Source organism: Alexandromys fortis, unplaced genomic scaffold (genome assembly GCF_014885135.2).
Source record: "Alexandromys fortis isolate MF-2015 unplaced genomic scaffold, M_Fortis_MF-2015_v1.1 scaffold_52, whole genome shotgun sequence".
NCBI lineage: Eukaryota > Metazoa > Chordata > Mammalia > Rodentia > Cricetidae > Alexandromys > Alexandromys fortis.
The window spans coordinates 9,831,123-9,844,395 of record NW_026067929.1 but is presented as its reverse complement, the minus strand read 5'-3'; the positions used below and the strand labels follow the sequence as shown (position 1 = coordinate 9,844,395).

At 38.5% G+C, this 13,273-nt stretch overlaps 1 protein-coding gene across 1 annotated transcript in view; it reads left to right on the top strand.

Moving 5' to 3' along the window:
• Mrc1 (mannose receptor C-type 1) overlaps positions 1–9,749 on the top strand; it is an 87,418-nt gene extending 77,669 nt beyond the window's left edge. The window contains exons 25-30 of the mRNA XM_050144743.1: positions 2,342–2,507; positions 3,345–3,494; positions 6,189–6,302; positions 6,832–6,996; positions 8,154–8,195; positions 9,423–9,749. Coding sequence (XP_050000700.1) covers positions 2,342–2,507; positions 3,345–3,494; positions 6,189–6,302; positions 6,832–6,996; positions 8,154–8,195; positions 9,423–9,679 — 894 coding nt within the window. The 3' untranslated portion in view covers positions 9,680–9,749. The remainder of the gene's footprint in view (positions 1–2,341; positions 2,508–3,344; positions 3,495–6,188; positions 6,303–6,831; positions 6,997–8,153; positions 8,196–9,422) is intronic.
• The last annotated feature ends 3,524 nt before the right edge of the window (positions 9,750–13,273 follow it).

The following is a 13,273-nucleotide window of genomic DNA, read 5'->3' as shown; positions in this document are numbered from 1 at the left end:
GACCTAGTGATGTGTGTCAGAAACCACACTGAGAAGTCTCTGGTATTCACGATAATTGTTTTTGAATGTATCCAAAATTTTATTATACATCTAAACAACTTTATGCATTTGTTTCTTCTCGGTGTCATGGTTACATAACTGGGCCATGAGAATTAAGAAAGTAGGTCAGGAGCATAGGAAACGGGGGTGGAGGTTGGGATGTTTTGCTTTTTGTTGCAAGACATTCTAGAATTGTTACGGCCGCCAGACTTATGGAGCGTCCATCTATGTGTGAGAAGTGTTTCACTGCCGTCCCATCTTTTATTCCACAGCAGACAGATCAGGGATGGTGGAGAACTGGGACAGAGGGAGGGATGGGGCTCTGGACTGAGCGAGGCAACAGAGTAGCCAAGAGGCTCCGGAGACTGATCTTCCTGACTCCTTATACCCCACCTGTCATTCCTCGCAATCACCAAGTTGCTAGCAAACCAGCAAACACTGTTGCCGGAGGTCCTGGGGCAGAGGAGTGACTCAAGTGGACTTCTTAGAGTAACTCAGTCCTTTTCTGCAGTACTGGGGTTCAACCTGGGACCTCACAGGAGCTCTACTACTGAGCTCTCCCCTCATCCCAAGATACTCACCAGTTTTAGCCATACCCCAGAGTGGCAGGAGCTGAGGAAGGGTGCCAGAAAGAATGCAAAGAAGAGAGCTGTGAAAACTGGACAGTGGGCTGGGGTCAGGTTTTACAGAGCTTTCCTTTGAGAAATGGCAGTGTAAACTTATCATGCAATAGGTACTTCCTGAATAGGGTGGAGAGTTTTTAAAATAATTAGCCCCATATGGCTTTGGTGACTGAGCTTAGACAAGATACTTTCATATCTCATTTGCCTATTTTTAAATAATTAATGTACCTGATAAATTATTCATTTCTTCTCATAGATGTGGTCACACTTCCCTAATGAGTTTCAAATAGGCCATCAAATACTTTTAAAAAGATTAAGTGCTTTGCCGCAATACTGATATTTATGATTGCAAGAGTAATTTTGTTTTTATGACACCTACAGAGTCAGTGATGCTCAAGAATTATTTGAGTAACTGGGAGAATGCCGTACAATTTTACCTTGCAGTGATGTGTGCTTCTAATGTTTGCTGTTGGGTCTCTAGTAGTTGTCTTAATAAAATAAATGATGGAATTTAAATGAGGAAAATGTTTCGACCTTAAAAACATCTTTATGTCGCTCTTCTCAGGCATTGCTTATCAAACCATTTTCAGATTGGGCACTGCTATTGGCAAGTGGTACTTTTTATGTTGCCAATTAGCGTGGATGATATCATATATTTGTTTGTCTAAATTTAATAAGAAAGTAAGTGAAATGTGCAGAAGGAATAAAACAGCCGGCTTTTAAAAGAATAGCATGATCCATATAGTTGAAGGGCAACCCACGTGCTATCAAGACATCTATCTCCTCTAGAGTTTACAGTGACAGATGGCCTTAGCTGTCACTGTCATTGGCATCAGCAGCAGAACAGCGAGAAGATTACAACGACAAAGAAGTGCTTCTTTCAGGAATTCAGTGAAATTAATGCTTATTACAATTTCAGTAAGATAGTCATGTCATTGTTATAAGGATACAACTTCTCTTTGGCCATGAAAAACTGAAAACAATGACAGTTTTATGGAATAAGACACTTATTTTCCAGTCATTTTCTTCTTTCCTTAACAATTGTCATCTGCGTCGTTATCTTCTTTTCTTCTTCTTCATCTTCTCCTCCCTCCCTCCCTCCCTCCCTCCCTCCCTCCCTCCCTCCCTTCCTTCCTTCCTTCCTTCCTTTCTTATTAGTAGTCATAACTTTTTCCTCAAATTTTTGTCAGACAGTATAATTGGGTCCTGTTTGTCCTCTTCCCCTACTTCAGGAGGATGATCCAGGGGTCATCTCCACCTCTGTACCCACCCACGTTTATATTCTCATGCTCTCAATTTCTCTTCTCTCTAACATATCTCAAACTCTCTTTACCCTCCTTCTCTTCCTCTCCAAAAAAAAAAGAGAGAGAGAGAGGGAGAAAAATGAAAAAATAAACAAAAATCAAACAAAAACCAAAACCTAGTAAGACAAAAAGTGCCAAAATAGTTTTCAGGTTGGAGACCCAAGGATCTTATGAAATAGTTACTTTTAAGAAAGGATTTTTTTAAAATATAAATTTGAGTTGGTAGAAATGGCATAATTTTCTTAAATTTTACAATGTTCAAGGCCCTATGCCATATTACAGGCTTAGGTATCATACATATTCCTTGCTTGTTTTTTTTCATGCTGTCTATGAGAAGCGAGGCCCGAAGGCTCACGGTGGTTTTCATTTCTGCAGACCAACAATGAGTACACTTGGACCGATAAATGGAGAGTAAGGTACACGAACTGGGGTGCTGGTGAGCCCAAGCTGAAGTCTGCTTGTGTCTACATGGATGTGGACGGCTACTGGAAGACATCGTACTGCAATGAAAGCTTTTATTTTCTCTGCAAAAAATCAGATGGTAATTGGATATTCAAAAGGGGCTGGGGACCTTAAGTTTTCTGGGATAAACTATTACGTGTCACTGCTCACTTTTATAACCAGTAATGTCTCTTGGGTAGCAGAGAATAAAATCATTTCTAGGGTTGATTTGCTCATGACAGGGCTCCAAATGTTTGTTACTGAGTTTGTCCTCTGAATCTACAGTGACGGAGTTTCTGAGAAAGTGGGCTTCCTCTTGGCGTCCACAGCACATTTGCTTCAACAGAGTTGCCTCAGAATGTGTATGGATTGGGCAGAGTCAGCAATGCTATAGACCCATTCCTAGAAGTCTAGTTACAGCAGTTTTCCCACAGGAGCAGGTGTTAGCTAAGAAGAAATCACAGGAGTTGGAGTTTCAGAAAAGGAGAAGAGGCTTGAAAAAGATATCTACTTCATTAATTATTTTAGAGTAATTTGTCAAATCTGCAACTTTGCTTTTATTTAAATGTTTGTTGACATAGGGTCTTGCTGTGTAAAGCTCTCCCCACATTGCCTTCAGAGTATTGAAATTAAAAGCGTATGTTACCACTCCCAACTTAAGTCTGCAACACTTTTGCAGAAATCTAAATATTGATAATTGTAAATTAGGACGAATATGATTCATGGCTACTGTTTTCTACTGAAATACATTTAAAATGATAAAGTAAATGAAACCCCAAGAAAAATGACATCTCTAAATGACAAACATTAGTAAATCATATGAAATGGTAGTCAATATAATTTCTCTTAGTTGTAAAAATATTCCACATGCTGCAGGAACTCCAGCTTTGATTTATGGTTTATTTTGATGATGATTTAAACGCCGTTTTATTAACAGAAATCCCTGCTACTGAGCCTCCACAACTGCCTGGTAAGTGCCCACAGTCCTTACAGACTCCGTGGATTCCTTTCCATGGCCATTGCTACTATATCGAGTCTTCGTTTACAAGGAACTGGGGCCAGGCTTCCCTGGAATGTCTGCGAATGGGTGAGTGCCACGTTTCCTGAAAGAAAATTCCATAATAACCCAATTTTAGCTCATTGATGTCAATAATACTATTAAGTAAAGCATACTTGATATAAGTGCCTTTGTATTATTTCTTGGTCCTGGGGATCAAACACGGGTTTGCTAAGAAAGGGCTTTGTAGCTCTGCCCCGGGGCTGGATTCCCAGCCACATGTGAATTTTTTTTTTTAAAAAATAATTGTTTATTAACAGAATGGTTAATATCATTTCCTGCAAATGTAATCTCTAACTTCTCCACCTCAAAATTTTGAAAAATTAGGTTTAAAACTCCACTTACTAAAATCTCCTTCTGCCCCAATGTTCTAAGCTCTTAACTCTGTCCCTCAGCCAAGCTCCACCCTTTCTCCTCACTCGGAGATTCAGATTTTACAGCTGACCAGGAACCAGCTTCTTAATAGAATGGTTTTCCTGACTGGCTATTGTATTTGTAAAGAAAAACAAAACAAAACTCAATCTTAAAAATAGCAACGGTAGCTTTGTTGTTGTTTTGAGACAGGGTCTCCCATGTCTCAATGTAGTCAAGGATGACTTTGAACTCCTGACCTTCCTTCCTCCACCTCCCCAGTGGTGGGATAGCAGGCATACTGGTCATACCGCACCATGCCCAAGTTAAAAAGAGCTATCTCATTGTGACAGTCTTACTAGGCAGCCCAGCCTGGGCTTGAACTCATGGTCCTCCCGCCTCAGCTTCTTGAACTATCCTAAGAACCACCATACCTGGCACTAGATGGTTCCTCAGAAAAATAGTTAAAAGCTCTTTAATTAGCTGTTTCACTGTTGCCGTTTTGCTACATTTTTCGTTGTGAGTCCTCTGCTCAGCAATGGGCGCAGGGACTGTAGTCTCATTCCCTCCGTGTCCGTTTGGTACCCACGCTTGACTTTGCTTTTTAAATCTGGAGTGAGAGGGACTCTGCTTTATTTAGTTTTCATTTGTATGTTTCAAGGTTCTTTTGTCAGATGGACAGCAATGATTATATTTTCCTTGTGAACTGAAACCTTACCATTACAGAATGCCGTCATTGTCTTTAATAATAATTTTGTCTAAGAATCACCCCTTGTGTCTGATATTAGTGCACCTTCTCTGACCTTTTTAAAAGTGATTGTCTATACAGAATATCTTCTATTGTTTGCATGTCTTCTACTGTGATTTTACGTTCAATTGATTTATGTATTTTTTTACACAGCACATGGTTTGATCTTTTTGACTCATTATGTAGATATTCTGTAAATCTGTTTTTATGTTTGTGTTTAAGTTATTTACACTTAGTGTAAATACTGAAAGGAGCTTTCATGCCTGTTATTTTTTCCTTCCCCGACTCCATATTAGTTATATCTTAGTTTCACCATTTCTCCAGTATGGCCTTCTTATGTATTAAGAACATATTTTTGGTGTTTAACTGTCCATTTCTTTCATCACATGCGTGGTCCCTAGTTTGCAATGGTCCATTCAACATAGGATTTTTGAACTGTGCATGAGCTTATTGGGTCACAGCCCCATTTTAAGTTGAGGAACCTTTATTTCCTGTTTAGTTATGTTGTTAGTGGTTGCTATGAGGATTACAATGAACTTTGTGATTTAGTGCCAAATTCATTCTGATACTCCCCTGTGGCTCCTGGGCTGCTGGTTCTCACTTGACCATGGGTATTTGGAATCTCAAAGGTTCCAGAGAGAGGGCAGCAAGATTAGGACAATTCAAAGTCCATAGTGCCTCCTGTTATTATGAGCATCGTGCACATGCGTGCATATGTACACACACACACACACACACAACAACAACAACAACCTCAAGCCTATGGTTAAGACAGTGTTTCCTTCTCTTTTGCAGAGGAAAGGGTTTTCTGAGGTCGTAACTCTGCCATTTACAATCAGGGCATCAGAAATCTGCCTTTGACTTTTCAAATTAAAGTCAAATTTTTTCATGTTGCTTAAGTGTTTCTTTTTTAATTTTACAATGAATATGCAGAAACTTTATTTTCAGTTTTAGGTGTTGTGTTATCTAGCAGATAAAGGGAGTAATTCTCCTTCATCAAAACATGTCTGAGAAGTTTGAAATGCCTAGTAACTGTGAAATATATTCAGCGGGAGATTAAAAAATCATGCAATTAACAATCCCCAAGAGAATAACTCAGAATACAGTGTGCAGAATAGAACCGCATGGTTATATATTCCCTCTCTAGGTTCAGAATGCCTGAGCCATTCCAGGATCCTGTGCTCAATTAATGCTGGGACCCCAGGCAATGAATTAATTATGTGTATGTTTTATTGTTCTTATCTGTAAAATGGGTTAACGAAAGTACCTACTATGCAGTCTTATAAAGACTGAATAGAAGGATGACTATGAGGTCCAAAGCAAACTATCTGTCATGATTGCTTAAATATCCTAGTTATTACTATGCTGTAAGATTTTACTATTAAAGCTAACTTTGGTGATTGATGGTGAGTTGTTTATTATATGTGGACTGACTGGTGTTCAACTCTCCTCTCCCATTTTGAATGATTCTGTGTGCCACACTGAGTTAACACTCCTATAGTGTACTGTGTCCTGAGCACAGCTCAGCCTGGCATTGTTGTCCTTAACATCAGTACTGTTCATAGCAATATTTCCAGATACTCTCTTCATCCTCCTCAACCTCCTCCTCATCTCATGCTTTCCAGGTGCCTCCCTGGCTTCTATCGAAACTGCTGCTGAATCCAGTTTTCTGTCATATCGTGTTGAGCCTCTTAAAAGTAAAGCCAATTTTTGGATAGGCATGTTCCGAAATGTTGAAGGTAACCCTCACTGTCATTATTTAATAGCTAGTGTTATAAAGTGTTGCATATGAGACAGTGTTTTGGATCCAGAGATCCTTGCCTTAAATAATGATTAATCTATGGTTAGTCTGAAAAGTTAAAATCATACTATATTTGCAATAACTCAAAGTTTAAATGGCTCGCGAATTGTCCAGCCCTGAAAGTTGTTAATTAAAAAACTCTCCTGTAATCAGTTAAAGAATTTTAGAGAAAATTTCCGTTTCTTTTTGCCACAATAAAAAATTTGGAGAAAGATAAGTATATAATTTTTTTCCGTGAAGTGGAAATCAATTTTCAACTAAAACAATCTAAAAAATATAGTCTTATTTTTCTTCCCTGTAATAATTCCTTGTTAGTGTCTTGCCTGGAAGAAATTGAGGTATAGAAACCATTGGTTCTAGTGTAAAATAATAATAGGCTTAAACATTTTGTGCTGAAGAGAGATGTAAGAAGGTTTGTTTTTAACTTGTATTTTTGTTGTTGTTTTTCTTTTTTTGTTGATGACCAGGGAAGTGGCTTTGGTTGAACAATAATCCCGTCTCCTTTGTCAACTGGAATACGGGTGACCCATCTGGTGAACGGAATGATTGTGTAGTATTATCTTCATCTTCTGGGTTTTGGAATAATATCCACTGTACTTCCTATAAAGGATTTATTTGTAAAATGCCAAAAAGTAAGTTAAATTTGTAGAATGAAAATATATTCCCAGACTACCGTTTCTTTTCAACTGTAACATGCTGGCATAGGACTAGGGTAGTTGCAACCCCTTTGTTAGCCTTTTACCAGTGTTGGTGAGAATCCATTCTGTCATGAGGATCAGTCTCCACCTGTAGCTTTGAGTAGGAGGTACTACTAGCTCTGCTGGCTTATTGGTACTTTTGTGATGTCTTGCTAAGTTGCAAGCAGTCTGGACAGCCCATCTCCACAGTGCTTCCCCTCTAGGGGAAGGAGGAAAGTTGTCACTAGCCCATAGCATAAGAAGTCAGAGGATTAAGCCATGTAAAACCAACTCAGTCTCCTTTTGTGATTGAATGGTAGAACACAAAAGGAAAAACAACTGTTAAATCTCTATGTGCTGCTGATGAGATGTTAGTGATAGTTTTATGCCTTTCCATCTTATGCCACTTTTTCTCAAGAGAAAATTATTAATTGGACTCTGAAATAAATATATTATGAGGACTGGGATATAGATCCGTGGTAGATCACTTGCTTGGCTTAGGTAAGACCCAGACTTTGATTCCTATGGCTAATCAAGCAAGCAAGTAAGCCAACAATCAGATAAAGTAGTTCTGTTTCCGCAATAGGTCTTATTGCTTTGGAACTGCATAGATATTTTAGTTCATAACTGTGCTTTAAGATTATCTATCCTTTAGCATAAAATGGTTGGCAATCCTGGACCAATGCTGTTGTCTTGTTTTACTTTTCATTCAAATGTCTTTTATCAGTTTAGATTTCAAAACCCTTAGCCTAAAATACTTTAGTTGCCAGTGGATTTTGTAGCATGTTTAGATGTTTTAATCCTCAAATAAAACTTGAAGGATCATATTTTAAAATCTTCTAGTGTATTCAAACTTATCACATAGGTATAGGATGCTAAAGTTGCATAGAGACATAGAGAAAGGTGGATGGGTAGACCGGTGGATAGGTAGACATGTCTCTAACTAGTAGATAGCAGAAGGTACAGATGCACACCATCCATGCATTCTCCTGTGTTATGTTAAATCATCACATCATACCACAGTTAATGACAAGGAATGCCAGGCATCTCTGACATGAATGTACTTTATCCATGTCATGTAGTGATTTATTTATTTTTCTCCTTTTAAACAGTACTTGATTCTGTAACTACACAGTCATCCAATACAACAAAAGGTAAGATCATTATAAAATCTCAAGGTGACCATTAATCATTTTATTTAATTTTTTTAGTTATAAACTGATTGACCCATTAGCTCAGGCTTCTTATTAACTCTTATAACTTATATTAGCCCATTATTCTTATCTATCTTAGCCACGTGGCTCAGTACCTTATTTGGCGAGGCAGTTACATCTTGCTTCTTTTGTGGCTGGGTCACGATTCTCATTAGTCCTTTTTAAAAAGCCATAATAGCTCTGTTTCTCCTCCTTTCCTTTTGGTGGTTATGCTCACTGTCATTGGGCACCTTTCATGTTTAAGAAAAGCAGATTTGGAGTCAGATTAATATTTTTATCTTAAAAAGTTCTTGAAGATGTTGCTGTATTATAAAAGGTTGCCTTGTGAGATCCAATGGAAGACATTTCCTTCAAGGTTTTTCTAGGTCTTTGTAGACAACACGAGTTAGGTAACTAATCCTATTTTACCTCTTTTAGTGGTTGATAAAGAAAAACTCAAGGTGAGATTTTTGACTTGCCTGTGAATACCTTATTAATTTCATGGGTGACATTTGTTTATTAATTGTATTTAGGAGTTCAGATTTCCATTATTATTTTACCCTAGTTTTAAAGTTGTGTTTGTAATTTCTACAACCACCACCACCACCACGTTTCTTACTTTCTGAAAGTATGTTTGTAAGCAGCCTTAAATCATTATTTTATTTTAAAATAATTTTATTTTTTCGTAATGTGTGTTTATATGTATTGGCATGTTGTGTCTGTGTGAGAGACTGCCATACATGTGTGATTACATGGAGGAGCTAGAGAAACTATTAGATCTCCTTTCTGGAGCTAGAATTGTGAGCTGTCAGGGCTGGGTGCTGGGAAACAATCTCTGGTTTTCTGGAAGAGCATTAAGTGCCTCTAATCCCTGAGCCTCCCCTCCAGGCATCCTTCAGTTATTTTGATACAAGGTATATGTGTGAATTGCAACTGATGAACTACTTCAGTGTTATAGATAGAGGTGAAATATTTTAACACCTAAATAAAGATGAAATAGTCCAAGAACTAAGTCACCATCTGAACCTGTTAAAGTTTCCTCCATGTCACACTGACTTCTGCTTTCACATTTTGTGAAAATATTATCTGAAAGAATATTCATGCATCAGAGCTTCCCAGCAAGATCAGTTGTAATGTTTTCCATAGTGTCAAGCCTTTGTCCCCCTCAATGACTTGATTTGTTTATAGCTGACCAAAGGAAGATGGATCCTCCTCCACCCAAGGGGTCTTCCAGAGCAGCTGGAGTGGTCATCGTGGTCCTCCTGATTCTGATGGGTGCCGGTGTTGCTGCATATTTCCTCTATAAGAAAAGGCGCGTGCTGCACATACCGCAGGAGGCCACCTTTGAGAACACTCTCTACTTTGACAGTCATCAGAGTCCAGGAACAAGCGACACGAAAGATCTCATGGGCAACATTGAACAGAACGAGCACGCAGTCATCTAGTATCGTAGTGCAACTGTTTTATATTTTAATTTCATGCAGTTTTAACTAAAGTTTTCAGTTTGTTACTTCAGTGTGATTGTTTCTTTTAAAACTAGTACTGGGTTGCAGCAGTCTGTCTTTTTTTCTTCACCTCACGAAAACAACAATTGCTCATTTTCTAGTCAGGCAAGATTTTTTTTTTTTTTTAAAGATTGGTAACCATGTTGACTACCACTTTTGAAAATTCCTAGGTGAATACACAGCACTACAATCTCAACACAGCTACGTTGGTGGTAGGTCTCTCATGTCAACTCTGCAGATTTCAAGAGCTCTAGAAATAACCACCTAAGCCACTTGGGGTATTTTAAGGAGCTTTTGGAAATAAGTTATGCTCCTAATTGTAACTCAACAATTAGAAGACCACGTTAAAATAAACAAGTGCACATAACTCCAGATGGAATAAGAGTGTGTACTCAGTTTCTTTTTTAACAGTCGTGATTCATGCCAGTTATTGAGAACTGTGTTTATCCACCTGTCAAATAATAAAGCTACTGAGACTCTTGTTTGTCCCAGGCAAGGTGTGACGGGCTGAATGTTGCACATGCATTCTGTGTCCTATTGTATGTATATCAGGAAGGTCACTATGTGAAAAAGTGTAAATTTGCGTAGGGTGTACTTAGATAATAAATATCATTATTATCTAATTAATGTGATGAATTAATATGAAATAAAAATTAAAGATGACATCTACTTTTACTAGATTTTTATGTTAAGTATAAATAAGTAACAATTTAGTTACTTTACATTTTACTATTAAAATAAATGAATTATTTGTAGAGAAATGCCAACTTAAACTTTTTCCTTCTTGAAAAAGTCTACAGCTAGAAGGCACATTCTTCTATAACAGTTGCATGATCATCTAAGATCCTCCATCTTAACAGTGATGCAACTCAGGATCCAGCAATCAAAGACACCACTGTTGGGAATGAGACATCCAAATGACCCTCTTCCACTCTTGTAATTTCTTCTTATTTAAAAATACTGCTTTAGATAAAGTTTTATGTCAATTGTGAAATATTTTGTAAGTTTTGAATTTCCTACAGTTACCCCACAGCCTCTTCTTATGTTTGGTTATTTGCTTTAAGACAGAGTTTATGTAGTCCTAGGCTTTTAAAACTTTTAAAGATTTATTTGTATTTATATGTATATATGTGTGACTTGGTGACTTTCTCTGTGTGTTTGTGTGTTACAGGGAGAGTGGGACCCCTTGTTTGTCCCGGCTGCCCGACTAGCTTACTCCTGAAATAATCACACAGAAATTGTATTCATTTAAACACTGCCTGGCCCATTAGCTCTAACTTTTTATTGGCTAACTCTCACATCTTGATTTAACCCATTTCTAGTAATCTGTATAAAACCACGAGGTCATGGCTTACCGGGAAAGATTTAGCATGTCTGACTTGGCATCTCCATGGCAGCTCTCTGCTTCTGCTTTCTTCCTCTCAGAATCCAGTTCTGTCTCCCCGCCCCCACCTAAGCTCTGCCCTAGCACCAGGCCCAAAGCAGTTTCTTTATTAACCAATGAAAGCAACACAAATACAGAAGGACCTGCTACACCATTTGTGTGTGTGTGCCACAGGCACATATATGGAGGTCAGAGGACATTTATGGGAGTTGGTTCTCTCCTTGGATCATGTGGATTATAGGCTGTCAAGTGCCTTACCTTCTGAGACATCTTTCTGGGATGACCTCAAATTCTCGGTCCCTGTGACATTGCATCTCCAGTACTGATTACAGTAGTGTGCTAGCACAACCAGCCTTATGCTTTTACTTGGCTAAGGGGTCATTCATGGACAACAGTTTTTCAGCCAAGGTTTGCCTCTTTGTCCTGCATTACTGAGGTGGAGATTATGTAAAATGCATTCTTTCCTTTCCCTTCTTTGTTTCTGTGGCTTTTTTTTTTTTTTTTTTTTTTTTTTTTTTTTTTTTTTTTTTTTTGCACAGTCATGCTATGCAGTCTGGGCTGGCTTTAAATGTACTATGTAGCCTAGGCTGGACTCAGATTGCTAGAGTCCTCTAGCTTCAGTCTCCCCAGTTTAAGAAATATAGTTTGTACCTTCACGACATACTAGAATTTTTTGGGTTTGTGTGCATGTGTCTTTTGGGTTTTTATTTGAGGACAGAATAATTATGTTTTCAAGAAAGCCCATAATTTTAAAAAGGTTAAAAAGCAAGTGACTGAGTAGGGGTGTGATAGAGTTGGAGTTGCCAGCACCCAAGCATACACATGGGACAGGGAGAAGGAACGGGAATTGAGATGTGGGGAATCATGAGCGATGCTGTTGGGCACAAACAGCTCCCTTCTGCACATCAAAGAACAGAAAGCAAACTGCTTTTCATTTTATTGGTGAAAATGAAACCTTTTCAAATCGAGCATGTTCCAACAGAAATAACGGCCACGGTGTCAAAGCAGTGGCTGGGAAATGACGTGAAGGAGAAGATTCTTTCCTCTGTGTGGATGTGTTCCTGCTCTACACATCCTCCTTGAGATACATGAAAAGAATAGCAAGTATGAAACGGGAAATACACAAGTGAGCATGGCTTACAGTTTTTTATGCACATCAATTCATTGTAATTTAGGGTTATATTTTTATAGAAAATACTTTGTACTACAAATAGTGTTCATCACAGACCTATAAATACTGTCATTTCAAGGAAGAACTTCGTTTGACAGGGCTGATGAATATTGTATTTCATACTCTCCCCTGGAGCACACAACCAAATAGAGATCTCCTGTGTATGCAGGTGTCCATCCAAGACTCCACTAGTTTATCAGAGGTGCATTCAAAGGGGGGTCTTAGGCAGAAAAGAGCCATCTCTGTGTGGATCTTCCTCATTCTCTTATGGTTTGGGCTGTTATCATGGGTTTTGTGTATGCACATGTTTTTAACTGGAAGTTTATCCCTGAGATTAGCTGTTTCAAAGCTGTTGAACTCCTCACTGGTCTTAGACTAGCTTCTGGCTTCAACACTGTTCAGTAGCCAGAAGATTCTTAAGCACTCTTTCACCCAGTCAAACAAAAACAAAACAAAAAACAAACAACAATAAAAAAAAACATGAAGAGAGTGCAACTCGAATTCTAAAATTGTAGGTGATTAACGGAGTCTGGGTTGCTCCTGTATCTTTCAGCATCCACTAAAGCTTCTACTTATGCACTGATCCATTCTGTTGTCAAATAGATCAGCTTGGCATGGTGTGTCCTCTGTAGATTCACACATACGTAAAAAGTAGTGCCTGGTCCCAAAAAGTGGAGCTGCAGACCCACAATCAGCACTTCACGACAATGTGGTGGGCGTGTCAATGGGTCAGCACTTTACTACAATGTGGTAGGCGTGTTGACAGGTCATGCTACAGGTATTGACTGAGCAGAGAGGCACGTCGATCTGATGTCTGCAGGGGCATATCCAAGGTTTAAGATTGTACCTGGTAAGGTAGTCTTCTAAAGAAAGAATACAAGACATAGATACAAAAGTGAAAATGATAGACTATAAAGAGATCATGAGAAGTTACCAAATCCTTGAGAGCAGACAGTGATACCAAACATCACAAGTTGCA